This window comes from Columba livia, chromosome 2 (assembly GCF_036013475.1).
Source record: "Columba livia isolate bColLiv1 breed racing homer chromosome 2, bColLiv1.pat.W.v2, whole genome shotgun sequence".
Lineage (NCBI taxonomy): Eukaryota > Metazoa > Chordata > Aves > Columbiformes > Columbidae > Columba > Columba livia.
In genome coordinates this window covers 101,090,078-101,116,815 of record NC_088603.1, presented here as the reverse complement: position 1 = coordinate 101,116,815, position 26,738 = coordinate 101,090,078, and the positions used below count along the sequence as shown (strand labels likewise).

General features: G+C 43.5%; 2 protein-coding genes across 8 annotated transcripts in view; one reads left to right on the top strand and one right to left on the bottom strand.

Moving 5' to 3' along the window:
- Positions 1–835: 835 nt before the first annotated feature.
- Positions 836–23,005, bottom strand: PTGR3 (prostaglandin reductase 3). 5 transcript variants are annotated; one of them, XR_010470397.1, is made up of 4 exons: positions 21,976–22,115; positions 4,939–8,556; positions 3,453–3,557; positions 836–1,985 (listed from the first exon to the last, which is right to left on the bottom strand). XR_010470397.1 is itself a non-coding variant. In XM_065053013.1 (2 exons), the coding sequence occupies exons 1-2, from the start codon at positions 22,287–22,289 to the stop codon at positions 14,928–14,930; spliced, it is 1,239 nt and encodes a 412-aa protein (XP_064909085.1). In that variant the 5' UTR covers positions 22,290–23,005; the 3' UTR covers positions 14,079–14,927. The 5 variants fall into 5 exon arrangements, 1 of the variants encoding a protein (XP_064909085.1); XR_010470396.1 differs by having other exon boundaries at positions 3,453–8,279; positions 8,384–8,556; XR_010470398.1 differs by having other exon boundaries at positions 3,453–5,138; positions 8,384–8,556.
- Positions 23,006–23,050: 45 nt separating this feature from the next.
- The window catches only part of TSHZ1 (teashirt zinc finger homeobox 1), a 61,479-nt gene continuing 57,791 nt past the window's right edge, over positions 23,051–26,738 (top strand). For all 3 annotated transcript variants that reach the window (XM_065053012.1, XM_065053011.1, XM_065053010.1), the window contains exon 1: positions 23,051–25,984. In XM_065053012.1, the coding sequence (XP_064909084.1) occupies positions 25,945–25,984 (40 nt within the window). In that variant the 5' untranslated portion in view covers positions 23,051–25,944. The remainder of the gene's footprint in view (positions 25,985–26,738) is intronic.

Below are 26,738 nucleotides of genomic sequence, written 5' to 3'. Positions count from 1 at the left end.
ATACTAAATGAAACTAATTGCATTATAAAGAGCACCAGGCACCCTATAAAAACCTGTTGCCTAAATGTGTCTGTAACAATTTATCATCAAATGATCTTCATGCAAAGGAGCCAAAGCAATTAGCTGGCATTTGGCAGATCTCTGTACTCCTTTGACATACCCTGTAGTAAAACAGACCACCAAAAAAAAAAAAAAAAATCCCACATACCTTAAAATGCTAGACCACTGGTTCAAATGTTTTACTAGAATCTGGGTTAATTTGCCATATTTTATAAAGCATGTAAGGTAGTATTCATTTTTGTACCTTTCGTCTTCTTTCACTGCCCCTGCCCTCTTTAGCTTTATGTGCCTAAGAGTAACCCACCTGCAGAACTGCTTGCATCAGCTGCAATTGAATTAGCAGATTGGTTTCACCTGAAAATGAACAGGTTCATTCTCCAGGCAAACACTGATCTTTATTTATTTATATTTTTAAACTGTCTTTGACTAACAGGTAACTAGAAACCCAGCTGTGATAATGAAATAACTGGTTGAAGAATACTGCCCCTATCTTTTTTTGTGTTTTTAATTTAATGTATTTTTAAAATTTAACCCTTACACCACCATCTAGTAATTCATTTTGAAGATCCCAAATGAAGAGTAAATGCCAGGTACATGGTATTTTCTCTTTTAAGAGGTGTTGTCACTTTATATATTAAGATAAGACTTACAGATCAACCAGTCTCTGAGCTTTGGATAGCTGCAGACAGGGAGTATTGTGAAGATGTGACTTAAGATTTACTTATACCTTTTTCCTAATCCCTATGAAAAAAACACATGTATGTATGCCACACTGTTGGGTTTTGTGCTTTTATAGACTGGAGCTGTGTTATTCACAGGATGTGGAATATAATGTTGACCAAGTTCTTCGATTCCTTTGCGACTGCAGAGAGAGGAGAAAAGAATTTGGCTCATGCTCTTCACAGATGGGAAGATGTGGTCTTTGATCTTGATGCTAGAACTAGTAATCAAATGTTGGTTTCCTGGCTTTTAGTGTGTGAATGAGTTTAAAGATGCTCTCAGCTAGGTTAACAAGCCATGTGTAGCGGGTGAACGATGCTTCGTGTAGCTCATTCTTGACACATTTATGATATAAAACAAATGTAGGAAGGTCTTTTGATCTCTGGGTTATGGCTGCCTGTGTTTACAGAAACAAGACTGGAGTATTTGGGGGCTTTGAAAAGTATCCACACACATGATTATACGTTTGCCTTTACCTAATTTTTGCTTATCTTTGTGTTTGCCAGCTATAGGGCTTTCTGTTAGAATAATTTTAACTTTGTATTAAGATTCACTTCATGTGAGCTTCATTACTACATGTCCCCTGAGTGGAAAAAGTGTGGTGAAATCTTGTTAGACCTGTGGTGTCCATGCTTGGGCTTGGGAAATGACAGTGCAGTTCTTACGGCCGCACAGCTCCACAAAACCTGCTTATTTCCTCTTCATCAATGAACGGCACTGAGTTGCTTAAGGAATTCAGCAGTTGAATTTTGCTTGGAATCATATGTGAAGGAGGACCCTCCTTCTTGTCATTTTATTTATCATTAGCAGCCATTATAATTTCTTCCCAGCAGCAATTACACTGATATCACCACATCTAAATCAGAAATGACACCATAGTGGTTATATTATGTTGACTGGCCATCACCTAATTTTTAAGTGACATTCTTGCCCCATCATTGTGATTATATCTCTTTCTAATAAGTAATATAAGAAAAGATCTACATAGTGGGAAAATATACATATTAATGTACTCCATGACAAACATGTTAACTTTACATATTAATCTTGGTAAATAGAAGTCATGTTTACATTTTTCCTCTTCAGTACACTGTTCTCTTGACAGCTTGCTTTCCCTCTGGTTTTATTCTTTCTAATCCTGGTGTACATTCCACTGCCTCTGGTCACCCTGTTAGTCGCAGAAGGAGAAGGCAGGTCACATCCATCTGGTTAAAAATACAAAAAAAAAAAAAAGGAAAACCAATGTTACTAGATAATGTAATACTGCTGCTGTCCTCATTGCATTCAGGTCTGTGTGAAGGGACTTGGTTATGTGCAATAAACATATGTGTGTGATAATGAGATTGTTGGTGGAAAGTCATCTTGAAAAGACAAGGAGCAATTAAGCTTGCTTACTTATACAAGTTAGAATGACAAGATGCCATTGCTGGCCCCACTCATCCATATAATAGGGTTCTCCTTCCTTCCTTAGCTGTGCTGGGAGAAGCATTTCTTGTCAAACCCCTGCCATGGCTCCACCATAAAGCAATCTGCCTCCTTCCCTTTATACACAGTTCATCCTCACACTCACATCACTGTCCTGATTTCAGCTGAGTGCCTGCTAGCAAGCACCTGATTTTGAATACTTTAAGAATTCAATGCAAAGCTTTCATTTGACTGAGTACTTATTTGTATTGGTGTACTCTCTTGTCCAATTTTAATTGAATACTTAAAGATGTCAGCGGGTAGATGTGCAGGTTGCTCACAAACATTTACTAATGCGATGTGTGGAGTCAACAAATAATGCATCTTCCTTTTGCTTGTCTTGAAGATTTAGATAGGATATCTTAGATGCTATTGATGAGGAGAGAAGTGTGGAACAATAGGAACATATGATAGTTAGTGTTAGATAACAATAGTTATCCTTATGCATCTTGAATTGAATGATGAAGCCATCAATTAGAGAAATAGCCCTCTGAGTATATATCATTGACAAGATGAATACTAGTACATTGTGTTTCTGGATGGAGATCTCGGCGATCTGTAATTCAGAAAGGCAGTGAAGAGCATATACAGTCTAACTAATCGTATGATACTGATAATCAGAAATCTTTTGTCCTCCCCATGTTTCTGGTTTTTAGCTACTAGACTCTTTCAGATAATGAAAGTATTTGTACTTTATACTAATTAGTTAAACAATGTTTTCTCATTTAGTATCAAGAGGCCGCCATTCTCCACATTCAGCACATTTAGTAGACACTTTCAGGGCTTAAAATGGCATGAGAAGCAGTTCTTTCTAGTTGTCTGGTCTCTCAATTATAATAATTCTTACATAGAGACACAGGGATCCATTCACAGCCTATGAACTGTGTTAGACTCCCTCTCCACACCAGGGAATATCTTCTCCTTACATGGCATAGTCTCTGTTTTCAACCTAAATTCCCCATGTTCTCTTTGGAATGTCTTATAGTTTCTATCCCCTCTGCCCCTTCCAGCTTGGTGTTTTCTTGTTTGTTTGTTGTTTGGTTGGTTGGTTTGGGATTTTTTTTTTAGCTTTAATAGTCAGTAGTATTATGTTTATAGCAAAGAAACAACAGAAAGAAAAGCTAAAGAGATGGGAGTTGCACTATAATACACTAGGAATTCTCAGCACTTGCAGTTTCCAGTTAACTAGTTTCAGTTCTTTTACTTACATTTGAAAGTGAGTGAATATTCCATGATCAGGGCCAAAATTTATTCTTGGATCTGTACCTAGGTAACAAAATGTACTGCAGCAGAGTTACACAGTGAGAATGGCTCTGTAGGAGAATAAAGAAAGAATATGAGGAAAGACTGTAATTAATGCAGTGCTCGACTAACTATACAATACAATTTAAGGAATGAGAATAGGCATTCATGACCATTACCTGTATTATTATTTTTTTGTTTGTATTATTATTTTTTGTTGTGTTTTTTTCATAGGGACTCTTTTGTGTAAAATCAGCTTTATGATCTTTTCACAGGAATCTAAATGTTTAGGTGCTCTTCGTGTTTGCTTGTATGCAGAAGGTCATTATATTAAAAAATGGATCCTACCAAAGATGCCAGTGATTGTTGCAGTGAAGACAAATTTCTAGAGCCTTAGGGGAAAAACACGGTCACTGCCTTTCCCAGAAATATTTGAAAGGGCTAATGAAGTTTGGTGGATCTCAGTGGTATTGACAATGTATGGCCTGACGAGATGTAGAAAAAAAAACCAGGTCTTTCAGGACAGCAGCAGATAAAAGAAATTTCTGTAGCCTTCGCTTTTGAAATCTAATCAAATGAAACCACCTACAGGCCAATAAGCTTCTTGAATGCACTTTGCCTTGGAAACAGTGTTTTATTATCACCCAAAATATAAATAATGCAATATAAGAAAATGTTTGAGGTTTCCTTAATGAGCTATTGTTAAGGCACCCTTCGCTCTTATCTCCTTTCACAGCCTGATGCAATGAGCAGCATCCAGTGGTCGAGAGTGTATTTTGAGTGCTGCTGGGAAAGTACAAATGAGAAAACAGACTTAATTACACTGCTTACTGCATCTAGAGGTCCGTGTGGTTTGACCGGCTATGTTAGGACACCCTGTAATTTGGAGGAATTCTCTGCGCACTGGCACCGTAAATGTACTCCTGTCCAAAGAGTGGTTAATAATCTAAAGTTGGCTGTTAACATTGCTGGAGCTGGTGTCTATAATTTCAGCGAGTGACCTGAATGACTCTACAATGAAAGACTGAAATGTCACTCTCCTCCTTTACTTTGTTTGCCTTGAGCAAAGACTGCTCCAGATTGTGTACATCCACCCGAGGTCCGAATGATGAAAGGGCAGCACGTAAGCGTAGATTCATGGCTCTGCTAAATCTCCCTGCCCTGGCAGAACAGTAGGGAGCATGGGGAAGAGGGCATGGGAGAAAAACAAGAAACTCTCCTCCAGAGCAGCTTCCACTGTGGCTCTTTTCCCTTCTCTGAGTGTGTAAAGGTGAGGCTGGCTATAGGGACCTGGCTCTCCTATGGTCTCTAGCTGCCAGCCACCAGTAAATCAGACCTGATGCCTGTGGCTAAAGGCAAAGCAAATGGTTTCCATTATCCAGGTATTTATTTTGTATCTGCTGCTGTGACATCTGTGTAATAACAGTTATGTACGACAAGACGTAGGCTGACCTGACTTTGAGTATTTCATCGCTTCTTTTCATTATGCTGAGCGAGTGAGCAAGCAGAGGACTCGTATTCTTGTCCAGAGGTGCTACACACGATCCAGCTGAGACACCTCTGGAGTGGCAAGTGCAGGGAGCTTTACCTTTGCTGTCAGGAATCAAAAACCCTTGTTTCTGTTGTGTCTCGCTGGTACAACTCGGATGCTGCTACGGAGTAAAATACTATCAGTAAATTTCAGAAAGTTCAGTATTTGCATTTCATTTGGAAACCTGTGACATTTTGGCATATTTTCACTGGAAGGCCAGGGCAATGCTGATTGAAGATCAGTGTCGATATTAAAATATACAAGATACGGAGAGCTGGTGTGCTTCAGAGTAAAGACAGCCTGCCAGGCAGAGAACTGGGACAGCCCTGGGGCAGGGGATAAGACCGAGTGTTCAGGGTTGTGGTTTTGGTTTGGGTTTTTTATACAGAGTTGAGCAAAAAGGCTAATTTGCTCACAGCACTCTGAGACTGTATCTTCTTGGAGTGAGACAGGTTCTTAGTGTAAAAATGCTTGTGTGGTTTCCTTAAAATCATTCAGGCCTTCATGCATGTCGCTTGATGTAGAAGTGTCAGAACTGGGGTCCGCTCAACCTTTCCACTTGCTGTGTGATAGAGAGGAAAGCGCTGGAAAAGTGCTATTCTCTGTAGTCCCTCCAGCACAGCATGGCTAACTTTCAAGGACCAAGAAAGTTTTCCATGGTTTGGGTAAGCGTGAATGTCAGTTGTACTCCGGCAAAAAATTTGCTGGGACGTCCCAATTAAATCTAAGCCTGAATAACTGTTCATTCCCCTCCATTCATCACTAAGGCATTGTTAGCATTTTGTTTACTGAAAGTTTTAAGAGGTACTACTGCCACTTGTATGTAGCAGACATGGTAAAGTCCTGAATATATTTCTGGAAGCAAAGAAATAATTGTCTTCACTTTGCGTTTGTAATTAGTTGAAAATGTGACATAAGGCCAAGAAGGCAGAAGAAAAGACTGCAGAAATCAGGGGCACTGGCATTAGTTCTCATTGCAATGTATTTGTGAAGTACTGCTGCTAGATTTAGGACCGCCTCTGATTTGCACAGGAAGAAAATGCCTGTTGCTGCTTGTTAAACTCATCCAAGGGGAAGCACAAACCCAGTCACCTGAAAACAATGCCACCACCAATGTCCCTTTTTGCCCCTGCTTGTTACAACCTTTTTCTCTACAACATGTTTTATCCACAGCCCTCCATTCACCTTACAGTACTCTGGTTCATACCAGAACCACTGCTGGACTGTTTTGTACCACTACAATTTCAGCTTTGTGGGAAAGAAAGAATATTTGGCTTCTTACTGTTTGCACCATGACATGTATTTTGTGACTGTTGAACATGTCAGATTTTTGCAAACAGGAAAGGAAGAAATGCAATAAAAGTAGGTTCATTACATTAAACTGTAGCACTAACAGATAGAATGAAAGACACTGCAAATGAAATCATACAAGTGGAAAGAGTCCTTGGTGGTTTGTTTTTTCTTCCCCATCTCACCAGAATAAAAGACCTTGTATATTAAAAACAAAAGTGATGTCTCTTTCTGTGGCAAAACAGAAACTATGTATATTCATCATAAATCTACTCAAATTTTGTTGCAGAGCCTATAGGCAAAACTTTTATGTGCTTTGTTAGGTTTAGACACGTTACAAGACAAGGATAACTGAACTCCCCCGTGCAAAGGGAGAGAAAAGCCTGAAACATTTCCACACTTCCAGCAGCCTCCCCCTTTATTATTTCACTTTTTTTTTTTTTTTTTCTGGGAGTAGGGAGGGATGTGGAGAGAAAGAAGGAGAAGGGAAGAATAGTTATCAAGTAACTCAGGATTTTTGAGGTGGGGGAGAACTGTTTTTTTACACTAGGAGGGATGACAAGCTGTCCCTCACCCCTGAATTCATCCTGAGAATGACACCTGAGAACTGGAGGGCTGCCTTTGTAGCAGTTTCTCTTGAGCAGGGCTCGCTTTGTCACCACTCGTCATCCGAGAGCTCGGAGCTTGCAAAGCTGCTGCTGTTGCCACCAGAGCTCTTACAACAGCGGTGGCTGCGAAAACACTGAGTTTCCCAAGACTTTGGGAGTTATCTGGAGGCCCTGGGAAATTTCACTACAATTTCAGGTTAGGCAGGTCTGTGTTAGAACTGTTTTCCTGCAGCGTGAACACATACACACAAACACAAGGAAATAAGAGCCAGGTTCTTCTCAAAGACGGTTTTTACACTGAATTCAAGTGCGTTATTCTTGTTCCTCATTTACATTCCCAGGAGAGGAAACTGACTCAATATCTCCCTTATTTGTAGGCACTTGTGATAGCAGATTGAGGTTTCCCAGCTCAGTAAGAAGTCAAATGATCCAATAACTGACTCTGCATCTCGATTACTGAGAATACAGGAAAAATAACATACTTTATCCACTTCCTTCTGGCTATTCTTGCCACACCTATGCAGGGAGGAAAGGTACATTATGCTGCTTGTATGCAGGGGTTACTTCGAAAATAACACAACCTGAGAAGAACCCTTCATTAGGGCTTCAATGAGAGATTACACATAGGTGTCAAGGGGCAATTAAGCCAGACATTAGCAGCATTACCCTTATTTAACGTTATGAAATGGCTTTCAAAACTCTGGATGCAAATAAAACTTTCTGATAGGCTGCCAGAAACAGTCATGCCAATAATGTCATGCCAACATGAATGAAGTCAGGGTGGTTTTTTTTGTAGCGATCAGACATCCCACACAATGCATTTCTGTGGAGTTGTCTTTTTGGGTGGTTGAAATCACTTGGCTCACAGCCTTGTGCCTCCCAGCTCACCTGAGGCATGCTGTAATCAGCCAGAACCGCGCTGCATGTCATGTCTTACTGCTTCCAGAAAACATACAAATTTGCTTTCCTCCTATTCCCTTTGTGAATTAGCCCCTTAGGGGTTCAGTTTTAAGACAGCGCACAAGAAGCCTGTGCACAGATCCTCGTAATGCATAATGAGATTTGTGTGTCTGCCTCGCTCCTCTGCAAATGAACTCTAGAACAGCAGAAGTGACTCGGTCTGGCACTCGCTCGGTCCTTTTGACCTCCCTCTTGTGATGAAAGATAAAGACTTCTTCCTCCTTCTCTAACAGAAAGCCCAGAGGGTATGTTTGTATGATGTGCTGTCTGGTCCTGCAGTAAACCGAGATGTTTCTTGAGGTTTTCAGAGTCCTTAAGTTTCAGTTCTGAAGAAAGATGAGGTTGTTCGACACTTCACAGGATAAACTTGGCTGAAGAGTACAGGTGCAATGAGACTACATGTCCTGTGACAGAAGGCTTGAATGTAACATTTTTGCTTCAAAATGACATCAGAAAGCCCTGTAAGTCCAGGAGAGCTAAGTGCATCTGACAAGTAGAAAATTCTCACCTGCAGAATAGGTGCCAAGAACTCACGCTCTTTCCAGCCCTTATTTGTTAATATGGCACGCTGTAGGATTTAGCGAAGCTTCCCAGTGAAAACTCCCCTAAGCAGAACCACAGAAGCTTCTTGTGTGCAGCCCGTTTGTAAAGTTGTTGGTTTTGGTTTTTTTTTTGCAAGACCTACAAAAAAGCAAAACAGAGAAAGAACATGCTATAAACCACCACCAAACCAACTGGGCTGCTCTGGATTGTGGGAAGGATTCTTGCAGGCTGCCAGGATCTGTGCTGAGCACCTGGGGAGCTGAAAACTCCTATTGCCTGTGTTAAGGGCTTTCCTGGAAGCAGGCGCTGCTGGAGGGCACAGCACAGACTTACAACTTGTGTTGAACCACCACTGCCAAAATGGCCCTTATAACCACCACCAAATTGCAGTGATGTCAAAAATCCTCCTGCCCAACAACCTAAGTAAAGCATGGGAGTGTAAGTGGGGAGGAACACACGTTGGAAAGTATAACTGGGACCAAGGTATTGTGTGCCTGTGCCGTGTACACGGAATTTTGTCGTAGCTCACTGAGAATCAGCAGGCCACAACTGACAGCTTTTTATTTTTTGCCTTGGGTCCATACGTACTTTTGCACCAGTAAAGCACAGCTAGCGCAGAAAGCATTTACCCCCTCTAACGTTACTATTTCATCTGGTCTAATAATGCCCAGCTTTTATTTATGTGTGTATCTATGCTAGTGAGAGGTGGGAAGAACGCACCAGCTGGGGAGGGGAAAATAAAAATTAAAAAAAAAAAAACAAAACAAAAACAAAAAGCCAAAACCAGAAAATACTCCTGCATACCTACCCAAGGAGTTAATGCAATGGGGTATATTTGAAGGGGTTAAAACACTACACAGGTACAGATCCTGTGGCAATTACAAATGTTATTGAAATAAAAACCAGAAACAGGAAGCCAAAAAACAGGTCCCTAAGGCAGGCATCTGTCTTAAATGATATCATTTGTCAAGTTTCCAGCATCTTGTGGTTGTGAACACAAAAAGAAGTTCTGTGTTATACTAAGGACATTACATACTCATTAGTTGGAATGTTCCTGAAGTACATAATACCGGATTTTCATTTAATAAGAAGCAGCTACTTGCCACTGCGTTGTACATAAAATAAATTCTGGGCATGCTAATTGCCATTCAAGAATGTTCTACTTAATTTTTGACAGGTTTTTCTTCCCCTCCCCCTTTAGACTACACTGTAAAAAATGCAAGCAAAATGTCTTGCTATAGACTAAAAATCTTTTTAGTATATTTTATTTTTTCTGAAACCTGGATGCTTGCAATGATTAATATTGAAGGCTCTAATGAAGATACTAATGATAAAACAAGTTATCTATAGGAGTATTGTAGCAAGGGGAGTAGCAAGAAAGCAAAACACATGCATATATATACACATATGTATCTCAGCACAGTAACTTGTCATCACCCCCCTCCTTAAAGAATAAACCTAACTGTAATTAATTGGTATAGTTCCTCTATCTGAACACTATTAGTGCATTAGAGTTAACTAATATATAAGCTTCCCCCTCGCTGCCCTGCCAATGACCTTAAGCTTCACATGGTAGGAAGGCCACTTGCTGTAGAATAGAAAAGTAATTTATCCACCATGATTGTTCAGCCCTGGCCCCTCTGTAAAACAGCGACTGACAATTGTGCTGTATTATGGATGGTACGTTAGTGGTGTGTACAATAGTGTGCAGAGCATCCAGCTCACTTCCCTGAACACTGCAGGCAGGGTTTGAAAAGTGAACCTAGAAAAAAGCGAGCACTTGCTGAGCAGTGGCCCTCCATTTTCAAATCTTGTTTTTTTTCCCTCCGAATATCTCCCCCCCCTTTTTTTTTACACCCCAAAGAGAGAACAAATTGTTTTCTCATCTTAAGTAAGAGCAGTATGTAATTTTCCATTCACAAAAATGTCATATTAGGGAAAAAAAAAAAAAAAAGGTTACTTTGCTTTTATTTTACCTGGGATTTCTTTGCTTCTTCTTTCCACATTTCAGGATTTAGCATATTCCCTCAAAACATAATAAATTTCGATTCTGTAGCTTAAGGGATCCATCAGTTAAAATGTTAGTCTTTCATCTTTATTACCCTCCCATTAAAATGAAAGAAACCGGGACACACTTCAGTTTAGAAGAAGCAATTTAGTTGGTAATGTCCTTACTACTCAAGTCTTTACAAAGAGAGAAAGTGCATTATTGCTTATATTTCACACATCTATCTGCATAAGAAGCAACTAAAGCTTTCAGACACATACGATGTTAAATTTAATAATATTCTTTGATTAGATTATTTTATTACAACATTTTTCCATTACCAGTCATTTCCCGTACACATTTACATTCGTAAAACCTGCAGGTTTTTCTTTGTTTGTGTGCGTGTATATGTATTCATAAAGCAAGGCAAAGATTGTCTGGTTTGCTACAGCTGTTAGAGTCGAAAAGAACAGATTAATAACTAGCCACCACGTAGGACTGGGTTTTCTTGTACACTGCACCAGTAACCCTTTGCTATAATGAGGACACAAAGAGGCTCACATCAGGCTGCTCCTCTTCTTCATAACTCAAAAGCGTCACAGTGGCAATAGCCTCTAGTGCTATTTGTCTTTAGTGCAGTTGTGACACTTCGGCATGATCCATAATTTGGCAGCTATTTACCGTGACATTTCCCTTCAGTGCAGCCATAACATTCAGTGAAGCCATTATTTGGTTCCATTTACCATATAAATTGTATTGTTGTGCATGCATGCTAGCAGCTACATTAGGTACCTGAAAATGAGTAAATCTTGTAAAATAGATACTAACAGCTATTCAGCAGAGAAATTTCTTTACTCCTTAGACAGAAGTAGGAATATATATATCTGCAAACACTACTGCAAACTTTTCCTTGAGAGACTGTAATTATTTGTATTTTCATGACACAGCAGTTATTAATATTCACTTATTAAATATATACATTACACACAAACACACACACACGTACAAATATATAGCAAACTATTGCTCGGTAGAAATCTAACTTAATTCGGAAAGGTATTAGGAGATTCCAGCATAGTAACTAAGTAGGAAGCGTATCTGTAAAATGTGCTGAGGGTTGCAGGCCAGGAGAGAGTGAGTACGTGTGTGTCCGTGTGTGCGTGCATACGCACACATGTGACAGACTCAGGAAAAAAGCCAGCTCTTCATCTAGTTCTTTGTTGTTTTTCCATGGAAGCCTATGTGTGTAGGAAAGGGAAATTCTGTTATTAGCCTCAGCAAACAATGCTGGATTCCTCTGTAGCAAATTCATTTACAAAGGTAAAATTAGGATGTAGTGCTAGCAACCACATCTCAATGAGCTGCTATTATTAATAGTATTATTATTTAAATCCTTGCTCTCTACATATAGTATACTTAGTACTTCCCAGGCAAATGTATTATTATTTTTAATCATTTAAGTCCCCACTGTGCACACAGCTTTTAATACACCTTTTTTGCAAGCATATTAAGTGTATTGTTATTAATCCCTTGCTGTGACTCTACAGTATTTCTTTTCCTTGTATGTTCAATGTCCTATCATCATTTAAACCTCTCAGTGTGTGCATGCCATATACATTTTCCCATCCATCTAATATTTAAACATTATTTAAATCCATCATAGCTTACTTATTCAAAGTCAGCCCTGCTCCTGTAACTGTAAGTTTGAAGAATATAGCTTTAAATAAAGAGAAGCTGGCTTCCCTCCAGCCCCCCACAAACCAAAAATTATGACGAATCTCAGTAGAAAAGCCTTATCTGCATGTTTCAGAAATACTTTTCACCCTCTCCCCATTGATAATGCTCTCTTTCAGCAATCTAGATGACAGAAGTTGAATCTTTAAGAACAAAAATTCACTCTGGATTCATTCATGGAACAGCAATCATATGTTCCGAGTTACTCCTTTAGCTTAACACAGGCATTTGATGGAAAGGACGAGCCCAGTGGCCGTTGCCCAACCCAAACACCAAAAGGGCTATGAAATCGGTACACTGGCCATACAAGTTCTGCATATAACAAATTTAAACTTTTTATTAATGCTGTAATCAGTATCAAAGTGCTAAATAATAAGCCTGAAGCCAAAATTAAAATGAACAAAATGTCATATTTAAATACATAGATATATATGTGAACCTTACAAAGGTTCCTCTCTTCTCTTATTTTGCTTAATGAAGAAGCCTGGGGCAGTTGCATTACTCAATGTTATATATCAAGTAACATATTAAAAAGAAAGTAGAATGCTGCATGTCCAAACAAAATCCTGTTACAAGATGACCTTTTATGACAAAAACATTTGGAATTCACTGTCTCAAAAACACATAAATCTATTGGACCGACAGTGATCAACACCTCTGAAAATCGTGCCACTTGGATGGGTGCTGGCATTCGACTGCAGGAACTTCATTTGAAAAAATTGTTACCCATGAAACTCGCCTGTGTGCATCACAGATGTAACCAATTGCATTCTTTTATTTGTTTCGCCCTACTACATCCCCAAACAACAATTTTTTTTTAAGATGCATTTATTGACCAAAGGCACCCTCTTTTCTTTGAACAAGAAAAGAAACCATGTGCCCAGAAATTTAACAGTGATAACTTTGTACGCTCTGAACTTGCATAGTACTTGGGAGTTTGCATCTTTCTAGCATCCAGCTGGAGGGCTAATATACCTTTAAAACTATGCAAAACACACATACCCCTACAATATTTGTAATATTAGAGGGGAAAGAGAAAGTATGTTTCTAACAGCAGACCCTGGTGAAAATAAAAATCACAGTGGCTCAGTGCTCATCTTGTGTAGAAACCATTCTGCCATTCCCAAAAATAATCCAAAGTGGGACTAAACCCAGTGGTCAGACATGGCCCCAAACAAGGGACAATTCTTTGTTGCACACTACTCCAGGATGGTAAGGACATATGCACTAAAAAATTACAATAAGAACGCACTAAATCGAAGTTAAAAATACTTTTGTCTACTGCCTGTACTACTGAGTAGTATATAAGCTTTTCCTACACATTACTTTTAAAAATGTAATGTGCAGTCAATCCTGAGTAATGCCCCAAAATTACGCTTACTATGGATTTCTTCCTTCAACCCCTAGACGTTATCAGTCTATCGTTATTATTAGGTGTATGATCTTAGGAAATTTCCATCTTTCCAACTGCATGTAAATGTATATAATTTCAAAAGATGTGGCAAAATTGGCCTTTAAGAACTTAAACATTTGCTATGGAAAAAAGATGTAGAGCAAGCACAATTTAAAGTATTTTATTGTTCTGGAAAATATTACACTTCTGGCTGGAAACCCCACTCTATGTACTGTTAGTAATTTCTATTAAGTGAGGAAGAATTTTCAAAACTTTACAAAACCTTTTAACTGTACCTACTAGATAATCTATGGCTGAGCATCAGTACGTGTATGAGGTACTGCGACTGTACATTCATAATGGTCTTGCTGTTTGTACAAGGGCTTCTGCAGAAGCAATATTCAGTAAAAGTAGAAGTAGCAGCCTGATTATGGGAAGTCACATCTAGAATCATTGGTCAAAGAACTCTGCTATACAGAGACCATCAACAAAGGACCTAGTAAGCAAGAACCGTATCAGTAAGAATAAATGCCACAAACATTTAAATAGCTTTTCGTAACTTTATTAGATCTTCAGAAAATATACAGGACCTGAACACACGAGAACATGGCTCAAAATCCCACTGCAATGATCTCAAAATACTTGACTAAAGGCCAGACTGGACAGTGAACAGTAACAGTAGCAAATGAAAAAGGCAAGAAAATGAGATAATGTTGTAACCTGTAGTTAAAGATTTAAAAGAAAATTGCACAGTTCCTTATAGTTACAAAAGACATAATTAAAAAAAAAAAAAGTCAAGTTGCTTTTCTTAATATTACTGACATGTCAGAATCAGAGGATAAATTTTCCCTCTGTAGCCAGTCAAAGAATATTACTATGATCCATGATGCAATTGAATTATGATTATCGTGTTTGTAACACAAAATCAAGAGCATAATTTCTTCCAGAAACTTCAAAAGATTAATAGAGCAACCACAAGATGCAACTCTTTACTTAGTCTCGTTCTAATAATTTTATTTCTAAATCAGGGAATCAAAACTGCTGAAAGAATTTTTTTTCTGAGCTGAACTATATATAAAGTCTTATCAAACCAGTCTGACAGACTGAATCTGCCTCTGCATCAAGACTTATTCTGTCAAGAACAATGTTCTTGTCTCATACTAGCCTAAGTGACAGAATCAAACGCAGGCCCATTAAGTCCGTGCTACAGCCACTGATTTAAGCACTTTCAAGAAAAGAAAAAAAAAAACAACCCACAAAACTTTTTATTAACACCTTAATGCTGTTTTTTAATATAATACCAATTACTAAGCTTAAAAAAAGAAATTGTTCCTAGTAATACTGAGGCATAAAGTGCCCATTTTCTCTCTTCTGATTTATATCATTGTTCTGTTTTTACAGCTTACTGTTGACAGAGTGAGGTAATTCAACTACAATTTTTCCAGTGTTTTTTCCCATGTACATGTAATCTACAGCACGGAATACAGACTCCAAGCCAGTGAACTTGCCCTCTGGAGACGTGTCTCCAACGTCCACCTCACAAACCAGGTCTCCACTTTCACACATCTTGAGCAAGTGCTCCAGAGCTGTTTTGTATTCTGAAAAGTAATGGTTCAAGAAGAAACCTCGGATGCTGGCAGACTTCTTCAAGAGTTTTGCTGGCAATAACTCTGCTTTAATGGGCTGAAGGCCAGTAGGGTTTTGGTAGCCAGTGATAAACCCAATAATTATCAGCCGTCCTTTGGTAGCCAAGGAGTTAAGAGCCAAGTCAAACATCTTTCCCCCAACAGATTCATACACTACATCCACACCTTCAGGGTAGTCCTTCCTAAGAACAGATTCAACATTTTCAGTTTTATAGTTGATCGTACGGTCACAGCCAATGGATTTCAGAAAACCACCCTTTTCATCACTGGAGCAGGTTCCAATTACATGGCATTTTGCCTTCTTTGCAAGCTGCACAGCGAACTGGCCCGTTCCTCCAGCTGCTGCTGTCACCAGAACCTTCTTGCCTTCAGACAACTCTCCCAGCTCCTTCAGACTGATGTATGCGGTAGCGCCACTTACCATTAAAGTAAGAAACTCAGGTTTCACAGAGGGGAGAGGAACTGCTTGTTTGGCAGGCACAACTGTGTATTCAGCAAAGGAACCTGCTTTCACGTAGGCCACAGCTTGACCCACTGTATAATCAGCACTAGCACTGAGTCCTAATGCTACCACATCACCGATGCCTTCAAAACCTATATCAAATGGGGGTTTAACTGATGGGTCATATCGACCAGCTGAGTAGTTTATGTCAGATGCGTTAATGCCGACAAATCTAGAAGAAAACAAAAAAATATTAACGAGATTGATTCCTTACCAAGTATTTGTCATACGAGGAAACTTCAATTTAAATTTGGGGGAGAAGTACGAGACTTTTTCTGATTAATGGTATATTTGAATAATGTGTACACTCCAGAGATTACTTCCATCAGACTCTTGTAGTTTACATTCTGTCACTCTGCAACTAAAGATAAATTTGCTAAAAGAAAATGAAACAAAACAAAAAGCAACTTATATTTTCCTCAGGTCCATTTGACCAAACTAAACAAATTAAAAATAATTATGTAAAAGACTGAAGGATGAAAATTAATTGACCACTTCTTAGAGGATGTGAAAACACTGAAGAATAAAATGTGCAAAGCGGTAAATATGTTGATTCTGGCAACAAATTTACATTTTTGAATATAATAATACTGTTAATGACTAATGATCATATTAACTATCGATGTCATTTGCAAGGTCATGTTACTGTAGGCAAGTACTTCTTAATTGATGGAGTCACTACAGCAAATTTGCCTTTTGATATAGCTAATGTCAATGTTAAAATATTTTTCTTTATATAAATTACGTGCAACACATCAAAACAACCTTGCACGGAATTACTAAAATTATAAGACTGAGTATCAAGTCGTACTGACCTCCAACAGGTGAAAATGGGTGCCCATTTTTTTTTTTATAAAAAGACAGAAAGATTCTAACAACTTGATTTAAACACTAGGAGATAATGCCTAAAATAAAGTTATGATCTAGGTTAACCACAAACAATATTTTAGTAACTTTTCTTTTGGCTGTTAAAACCATAATAATGTCTCCATACAGGAAAGGGAAGAGAGACTGGGAAAGACTCTTGTTAACTGGAAAATATAAAAAAAGAAACACACATAATAGAGAGCACTGGGACTGTTACTACATGTGAAAGTGACAACCTGAAAGGTGTACTTGATATTACGCAAAAGCTGCAGAAGTGTGCAAACAGTGCACTTTGTTGCAGCTAGCGATAGCCTCAAATCGCACACAGAACAAGAACTAAAAGTGTTTTGCTCATTTTGACCTCCTTCATTCTTCAGAGTGTGGGGAGCCTCAAACTTTCACCAACGCAATGTGTTAATATAAAAAGATACGTACACATAAACATATACACACATAAAATACGTGAAAGTGACTGTTGCTCTTTTTACTTCTACCTTTAATTTGCTGCTCAGCCGCAATAAAAAATGCCTATACCTTGTTCGTAGATGTAAAAAAAAAAAGAAATCAAAAAATCCCTATTACCCCACTTTAAAGTAACACCCAAACAGTACTGCTTAAAGACATACAAAAATTGGTTACAGGGCAGCAGCAGCTTCCAAGGCAAACCGTGTCCCCTGGGCGCCAGAGAGAAGGGCTCGGACCACCGAGGCGAGACGTGGCGGCGCAGCCCCAGCTCCCTCCTGCTTTTACACCCCAACTTACAAAGAAGGGAGCTGAGGGTGAGAGGCCCGCGGGGAGCTGTGTTCGGCCCCCTCCCCGTCCCATCCCTTCGCCCAACTGGGGGCTCTCGGTAGCTGTCAGGCCAGCCCCCCGGCGGTCACTCTGCTCCCGCACCAGCCCCCGGCCTCAACCCGAAAGGCAAGACCTCGCTGCCCGCCGGGCTGAGCCTCCCTCCTCACGCTCCCGGCTCACATCTGTTTTCGCATGGTGCGGAGCAGTCGTGCCCTCGGCTGGGGCAGTGCACCTAGAGAAGGGGAGGCAGAGCAGGGGTAATAGTAACGAGCCCTCGTCGCCCTCCCTCTAGGAGTTTCCCCTTTTTCTCAGGGCTGCACTGTAGCTGGGAGAGCACAAAGGCAGGTAAATAGCCCTCTGAGAACAAAAACTTTGCGTGAGGGGAAGGGGCAAGCTGCGCAATCCGCCTGCCGAGCAGGACTCCAGCACCGTCTCTTTTGCTCCAGAGCCGCAGAGGATGCAAATTCTTCCCGGCCCGGGCTGCATCGCAACTTGTCCGTGCGGTTACAGGGGCCGCGGCGCACAAGTTGGCGCTGCCCGGCCACCTCACCGCTGCGCCGGGCAAGGTGCGGGGCTTTCCGCGGGGCTGGGGCGGCCGGGCGCCGGTGAGGGATGCGGGGCTGCCGGGACACCGCGCCGCCGGTCTCGCCCGAGAACGGGCGCTGCGTGGGCTCTGGCGGAACTCTGCCGAGGGAGAGGGGCCGGCGGGCCGGGCAGCCCTGCCCGCCGCTGCCCGCTCCGCGCTGGCAGGGGCCTGGGGCGGACAAAGCCGTGCGCGCTGCCCCGCGGCGCGGGGGGCTCGTCCACTCCCCCCGACACACACACACGCACAGACACGGACACGCGTGCACACGCACCCGCTCCCTCCCCATCTCTGCAGGGCTGCTGAGCCACGGGAAATGGTTCTCTCTGGGCTGCTGGGCTCATCATTATTAATCAATACAGCCTGCTGTCCAGCCCTCTTCCCCCCCCCAATTTTTTTAAAACTCCCTTTTTATTGTGTGCAAACTCAAAACTCCTGTTCGCCTTTTTTTTAGGATTGTTTAGTCTCTTAGATTCTTCGCACATTAAAACCATTGTCCACAGCGTCTGTATTAAAACATACTGTCTTGTCTTGTCATTCCAGCTGACAGAAGGGATGTAGTAGGATATGCCTTCAGTTTTTAAGATTATTTTGCTTTTAAAAGAAATAAGTACAATTTACAAGTTGAAGATCAGTTTGCTAACTTCTGAGAATGAGAAAAGGAGAGCACAGAAGTAAAACTACTTGGCGTGCTAGTGGGTTTTAAGACACCTTTCAAATCTTTTATATTGTCCTGTTTTACTTTCTTACTTAAAATGTATTACCTAATTCAGCAGTTGCTAATTGAGGCTTGCTCCTTCAACATTCTAAGATGTAAACCTGAGGGGAAAAAAGCTAGAGATTGGCTTTTCCCAAAATAATTACGCACATTGAATCACCCGTTTTATTTATACTCAGCAGTGTTGAACCCCCTCATATTGTTTGTTACAGAAAACAGGACACTGCCGAGGGGAGGGAATGCTGCTTTTCGTACCACAACAAAGCATGAGACACTGAAAACCAGCACCACAGCTTTAAACACAGACAAAACAAAGTCATCCAAACCAGTACTGGGCAAGAAAAACATTATTTAGACCAAACACTCAGCAGGAATAGTCCTCCACTTTTCCTACTGTGATCCATTAGTCCCTTGGTTCAAAAACTTTCTCAACCCCTTTTACTCCCTTTTCTATAAACTTTTTTCCCCATCTTCCAGCCCAACAGTAAATCATTACAGGTATTTTAGAAACGAAATGTGTCACTTCCCCAAGAAAATCTCGAAAATCCCCTAACAACTTTTAAGAAGGACAAAATCATCATAGCCTTTGGGTCCTTCTCCTGCAATAAAATGTAAGGACCTTCTCCCGCCATACCAGAAAACAGGACAAACGGACATATGAAGCTTAAGTGGCTTTGTTAAGGATTTTTTTTATTCACCTTTTCCCCTCCTCTCCTCCACAGAATCAGAATTCAAAAATTGTCTTTACGTTGATTTCTAGTTTTGAAGCATTTCTGAATAAAGGATGGATTATTTTTTATTTTTTAAAAAAGTAGAAATAAGGGTTGCTGGCTTAGTTCTCCAAAGGAGAAAAGGGGGGGGAAGTGAGGGGAAGTTCCCCCTCACTGAAGACCATCTTATTTTAAAATATCTATCCATACCGGAACTCAGCGCATTTTAACTTCCCATTCCCCTAAATCCAAAACCAGATTTTATTGTGGTGGATGAGGATTGTTTTGCATAAAAAGCTCAAAGCAATTAATACTATTCATGGGCATGACTGGGACTAAAATGAACAAATCCACAAATGCACTCTTGGAACTCAGGTCCTGTATTGTTTTGGTTTTAATTGTATGTTTCTACCTATTAAAAAACGTACAGTTGGACTTAAGGCTTGTATTTTTAAACGCTACATAGAGTCAAGGACTTTCAGGATGGGAAAACACTTCGAGGGTGACAAGAGAGGGGGAAACATTCAGAACTTGCTTCCTGCTACAGCTCCTATATAGCAAATGTTTTTCAGTAACGTGATCCCATGTCTTCTGTGATATTCCCCCGAAAACAATAATAGAGAGGAAATGCCACAGAACCCCAAATAATATAAAACGTATGAACTCTAAATCCAGACTTCATCACTTGCCTCTCCCTCCCCTCTATCCCCACTCGTGCGTGTGTCTGTACAGGAACACGTGTGTAATAGGCTGATGTATTATAACCCTGTAATTGCCTGCCTGAATCTGTAGACTGGCTCCTGCCTTTAGTCTGGTGCGAGCTCTGCGCCTCAGCCCTCTTACCATGAGGTGTGCACGTCCCCCTAGCACTCAGGGAGCCCACCCAGCACAGGGAGGGAGGAGAGGGAGTAAGGAAGAGTCACACTGGAAGCCATATTAAAAAAAAAAATGAATACATTTTTAAAATTCACGGGAAAGGGGGGGGCGGATGAGAAAAACTTCAAGTGCATATGGGGGGGGGAGGGGATTTGAGAAACAGGGATGTTTCTCCGCCTTGCATTACCCGAGTAGAGACTTGCTACTTGTATCTCAAGTCTTCTGACCTCTTCCAAGAAAAGGAATTTAACTCCAGCCTGATAGCTGTTTCATGCCATTACTGTATCATGGTCATTAGTGGATGCAGCAACAAAATGTTTTAGACTTTGAGGTTTAGAGAATTTTAGTCTCAGAAATCATAGTAGGTGATGTCAGCATCAGATTAAAGTTACACAGAAGCTTCCTCATCAGCTCCTGAAGGCGTCCCTGTTCTTCCTCCTCCTTACCCCTTCTTTACTATGCATTTATGTGTTGAATATGGACACATGCTAGAGATTACACATCTACACACATAATCATACTCTGTCTTAATAGAACTTCCAGCATTGTTCTCAAGCCAACTTAGTGTTTAACATCCCTAAGCTCTTACTGAGAGCATGGCAAACTATGCGTTACGATTTCCTTGCTTGACAAGAACTCGAGACTGCTGGTCTCTTCTGCGCCAGCCACGCAGCCTGCTCAGAGGTTCCCAGAGTTTCAGCTTCCCTTCGTGGGCAGAGAAACCTCTGAACTTTAAGAGGCTTACTTTCAGCTTAAGGAACGACAGCGTCTAGGAAGGAGCCACCGAGAACAAACAGGTTTAGGGAGACAGCTGGGGATAGGCACGTTTTGTCCTCAGAGCCTTCATTTCATGCCGAGCTGGTCACCGCGCCGGACGCGCAGCCCTGGAACTGGCGCAGGATTTACGGCGTATTATGTTAAGCAAAATGTCACCTCCTCGCTCTCCGCCAGACCCGGCTCCACTCTAAAAGCCGCCGACAACCGCAGGCTGGCGTCCCGCCGAGCGAGGCCGAGGCCAGCCGGGCCGAGCCGGGCGGCCGCCCTGCCCCCTCCCGACCGCCCGCTTTTGGCGCGCAGAGGCGGGGGTGGTGCCGCGGCGGCCGGGGCTGGCAGGGCGGCGGGCCCCGGCACTCCGCCTGCCCGGTGAGTCACGGCTGGCCGAAGGTCAGTGGCGGGCGGGCCACGCCGGGGCGAGGGTCAGGAAGGCGTGCGAGTCAGCAGCCGCCGGGTCGTACATGGGGGAGAGCGGCTGGGGGATGCCCGCACGCACATCACGGCTGCCGAGGGCACACGGCTATAGGTGCAGCGTCCCCGAGAGAGTTATGTGGGTGCCTGGGAACTGCGTGCGTGTAACGAGCCCGGGCACGGACCTGGGAGGGACTTCGCAAGCGCTTCCCGACGTCTCACTACCTCCTAGGCGCACACTGAACGTAAAACTTCTCTCTCCCCCGCCTTGGCACAGCGGCCTCGAGGTGTTCCTGTTCCTTCGGGCAGGAGCCGCGCGGTGGGGGAAAGTGTCACCCTCCACGCACGTGGAAGGGACGACCGGACTGCAGCACCAGCCGTTCAAAACAACAACAAACAACAACAATTAAATGAAGTTAACAGTCGCCAGATGGCGGCTGGTACAACTTTGGAGCCGGTCTCCAAAGTGAGGGGGGCTTGGCGTGAGGGAGCAGGCCACGAAGTGCGACAAGGCGAAGGGGGCTGCCCCGGGGCGCGGCGGGTGGGGGGAGAACGGGCGCTCACCTGTTTCTGACCAGGAGGTCTCCGTCTCCCGGGAGCGGCACGGGCGAGTCCTGCTGTAGGGTAACCGCTTCCCTGAAGTTTGGGCTGAGCTTAGTCACCACCAGCTTCTTCATGGAGCTGGGGATGGACGAGCCCTGGAAATCCAGAAAGTGGCGGGAGTAGGACATGTCCAGGATGGGCCGCGGACAGCTGCCACCGAAGTAGGACCAGGCGGGACCCGGCGCGGCGCAGGGAGGCTGCTGCCACCGTCGCCACCACCAGCACCGCGGTGCCCGGGAGCTCAGCAAAGCGGCGCTTTTCGCGCTAAAACTCATGCCCTGTCTCGGCTCTCCTCTCCCTCCCCTGCTCGGAGAGCTCCAGCTCGGGATTCTCCAGGCAGCTCGCAGGACCCACTGCCACCGAGCGGGCAGGAGAACCTCTCCGCACGCAGCTATTTGTGTATGTAAATAAAGCCCTGTGCGGCAAGCTGCAGCCTGCCTGCGTCCTCCCCACCCAGCCAAGCCCCCCTCCACCACGCGGAAACGCCGCCAAAGGAGCAGCGGCGAGATGGTCCCCGGCAGCCGGTCGTCTTCTGCCGCCGCTAGCGTGACGGAGGAGCAGCGCTGGCCCGCTCCGCCGGCCGGCCGTCCCGCCAGCCCGCTGCCAGCGGCTGCGCCCGGCCCGCCTCGCCACACACACCCGGGCACCGCCTGCCCCCGCCTGAGGACGGCAACTGGGGTCGTGCTCTGTCAGTGAGGCAGGTGTACGGAAGGCTGGATTTTCTCCTACAGGCTGCTTTTAATTTGCACGCTGCCTCTCGCTAAGGGGGTTAAAAAACAGGAGAGGAGAGGAGAGAGAAACGCCTCGGATTCCTAACACTCCAACCCCCTCCCGCCCCGTTCTTTAGTTTACAAAAAGAGGTTATCTTTCTACCAAAAAAAAAAAAAAGAAAAAGAAAGTAGGAGGAAAGCACGATAAATTATCAGATCGATAAGGTTAGAGAAACGGAGAGAAGTTGCAGCTAATCTCCTAATGTTGTTATTAGCCGCCGCCGAGGAGCCGCTGCCTGCGGGCGGAGGCCCCGCCCCTTCCGTGCGAAACGTTCACTTCCTCTCAAGGTGGTACGAATCAACCCCGAGCCGTTTAGCGGCGGCGCTAGCGGGCGAGGCGCGGGAGTCGGGGCGCGCGCGCGGCGGCGGTTGCGGCCGTTGGGGCGGCTGAGGAGCGGGCTGCACGCGCGGCGTGGGGACTGGGGCAGGGGGTGGTTTAAATGGGGCAAAGCTCTTCCCGCCGCCGGGGGAGTCTTTTGCGGGTGACACCTCCTCCCGCCGCCGTCCTGCGAGGAGGAAGGAGGTTAACAGGCTGCTGTCAGGTTGTTTGGGTCGCAGGGCTTTCCTCCACTCCCTCTGTCAGAAAAAACTTTTTTGTTCCCTTATTTCTATAATAATAATAATAATAATAATAATAATAATAATAATAATAATAATAATAATAATAATAATAATATCTGTCGCTGTAGAATAGGCTTGGGAGAGGGAACCTGCGCAGGAAATCAGCTGGGTCAAGGGACCAAAGTAAATGTTTTGATAGGTCCGCCAATCCCAACTTGGTCCAAGTGCGTGGAGGGAGGGGATGTAATGGAAATGTTGCACTGATGTCGGAGGAGCTCACGTGTGATTCCTAGAATTAACTCCATCCTACCAGCGTAAAGAACTCGTAGCTTAATGGAGCGGTATTAATAATTAAAAGAAGAAAAAAAAAAATCCCCTTCTTCCCGAAAGAGAGCAAAATTGCAGTTCTGAGTGTTTTCCTTTAGGAATCAGCTGGGTGGTTTTTATTTGCTTTCTTGACTTAAAAAAAAAGAAAGGGAAGAACCCTTCTGTTCTTGCAGTTAACATTATATAAATCCCCAGACACATACTGTGCAAAATCTATTAGCAGCATGTTTCATATGCTGCAGTTCTTGCTCTGCAATCTGTTGGTATTTTAAAGTAAGGATGAACTGTAATCTCCCACAAATCATTTTTAATTCAATGCCGGTTAGACGTGTGCCACGGCGAGGTATCATCTCCTTCTTTTTTAGTTTTTTTATTTTTTTTTTTAAGTTTGCTGGAACAAGACCTCTGCTGAAGTTAAATCAGCACATGCGTCTTGCACAGCACTTTAGCAAGTGGATTATAATAACAACCCCCTCAACGCGTGTCTCACATGAGGAATCTTTTATGCCGCGCTGTATTAAGACTTTTTTTTTTTTTTTTTTGTCATATTGTTTAGCTCTGGGAAAGGGGAAAAAATGAAAACAAAGCAATTAAAAAGATTGACAGGTATGGGTTTGTGTGAGACCTATTTGTAATTGTCAGGGTGACGTGGGCAAGAGGAGGAGGAGTAACAAACTGAAGCAGGAAAAGCAGCTCGATGTGTCTGTCTATCAGTTGAGACTGTCTGAGAGCCCTGGGATCCGAATGTGTGTTATATTTCAGTGAAAAGAGAAGAGAGGGAGAGTGGATCTCTTTCTCTCCCAGGAGTTTAGGGGGGGGACAGTTCACGTTAATCTCTCCCACTCAGTGAATGTCTTTTCTTCCTCCCCCCCCTCCCGCTTTGCACACACTCTCCGGGGTTTTTCTTGGTTTTGGCAAATTTTTTTGTGTGTGTGTGTTTTTTTTTTTTCTTTTTTCTTTTTTTTTTTTTTTCCTTCTGTTGCAGATCAAGATCAGCCAAAAAAAATCCATGATAAAAATTGTGTTTGCGTTATATTTAGTATCAGAAGAAGCTTCGCTTTGTGGAGGAAAAAAAGAGAGAGCAAGAGAGAAAAGTAGTCCTCTCCGGTGGTGACACTGTTTGATCTGTGACTGTTTGGAAGGTGGAGGAGTGACTGACATTTCCCATCCGGTGTCTATGTATGTATGGGGGCTTTACTCCTTTTTATTATTTGCTTTCTTGCTCTTAGACTAAGTGCTGGGAGGAGAAGGAGAGACTGGATCGACCTCGTTTTTTGCACAATGAACAAACTATTATCAACGCAATAAAAAAACCAAACAAACAAAAAACCCCCAACAACAACAGCAACAACACCACACAAATCTACGAGCCTGAAACAAGCCAGCGAGCGAGCGAGCGAGAAAGTTGCGCTTTGAGACTCTTTGATCTCGGAGAAAGCCTGAGAGGGGGGGAGTGACTGAATTTACCGTCTCATCGCCGCCGCTTGCTCGGCTCTCCACCGCCAAGAAAGAGGAGGAGAAGAAGACGAAGAAGTGATTAAGGAAAGGAGGGGGAGAAGGGGAGAAAGGAAAAGGAGGAGGAAAAAAAAAAAAAAGGAACGAAAGAAAGATAATGGATTTGGGCTACAGATTGAACTGATCAAATCCTATTTATTTTGCACATCTCCACTGGCATCTTCCCTGCTGCTGTCGAGAGGACTGAAGAGCTTTGTCTTATAAGGAACTTAAAAGAGAAAGAGAGAGAGAGTGTGTGAGAGAGAGAGGGAGGAAAATTAACCTTGTAAATGAAAACATTTCCTAAGCAAGTTTTTGGAGTGGCGGCGGAAATTGGCATCCCTGTCACCAGTCCGTGGTTTGCCTCATCCCACACCCCACCTTCCCCCCCGCCCCGCGCACCCCGCTCGCCGCGCCGGGAGCTGACCCGGGGGGGGGACCCGGACCGGGCGAGAGGAGAACCCGACCAAACTTTTTCTCCTTCCTCCCCCCCCCTCCTCCTTCCTCCTCCTCTCCCTCTCTCCCGTTCCTCCCCACCCTCCCTCTCGCTCTTCCTAGGCGGAATTAGAAGTTGAATCCGCTTTCTTTCCTCCTTCCTCCCCCTCCCTCCTTCCTCCCCCCCCCCCTTATTTTATTTTTTTATTTGTGTGTGTGTGTGTGTGCGCGGCTGTGTGCGTGTGCGTTTGTTTCTGCATGAAAAGAGGGGGATCGGAAGAGGAGTCCTGCGCGGAAACTCTGCGGCGGCGGCGGCGGGCGGCGAGGCGGTGGCGGCGGCAGCATGCCGCGGAGAAAGCAGCAGGCACCCCGGCGCTCCGCAGGTAACACCCTCCGCCTCCCCGCGCCGGCCCTCGCTGCCGGCGCAGGGGTGCCGCGGGCACGGCAGGGGAGGGGTTAACCCGCCGGGAAGCATTGCCGCGGGGGGAGCGGTTTCTCCAGCCCCGCTGCAGATTTAAACACCCCGGGTGGCTGCCTCCGGGGGTTTGGGGTTTGGCGAAGGAGGGGGGGATTGGCGGAGGGGGGATGTGGGGGGTGGGAGCAGCACCTTGGTGGGGAAGAGACAGGGGCTGTAGTTTGTACTTCTTTGTACGCGGGAGCTGGAGGGATCGGCGTAGTTCCTGAGGTGTGTCACGCCGAGCCTGTCAGCCTCCATCCTCTCCGCCGTTGCCAACACGTTTAAAACTAGAAACTTCATTTTGTTGCAGTCCTGTAATCTCCGCATGCGGTTCCGCGTGTGCGGTGCCCAGGGCAGCGCTGGGTGAAGGGAGGGAGCTCCGCTGTGCCAGGGCAGGGATAGTGTGCTTTAAAAGTGTGTCAGACCGTATCCAGGCTGAACCTGACACTCGCGAAACAAAAGTCAACAAAATGGGACACAACGAGGCATCTGGCCAGTGCATTTCACTGGAAAACAGCAGCCTTTAATGTCACGTTGAAGAGTGGTTTTTTTTTGTTGTGTGTTTTTTTTTTTTTTTTTTTTATTACCTCTAAAGATGTCTTTTGATCAGGAAAACAGAAGGCAGTGATAGTGCAGAATCCGATTGAAGAGAAAAGTTATTTTTCTCTGGAGGAGGAACT

Excerpts from the sequence above, each read along its gene's own strand:
- PTGR3 (XM_065053013.1), bottom strand. The coding sequence starts at position 22,289 with ATGAGTTTTAGCGCGAAAAGCGCCGCTTTGCTGAGCTCCCGGGCACCG. Across the intron at positions 15,853-21,975 it reads GACCTCCTGGTCAGAAACAG|ATTTGTCGGCATTAACGCAT; the intron begins GTGAGCGCCCGT and ends GTTTTCTTCTAG.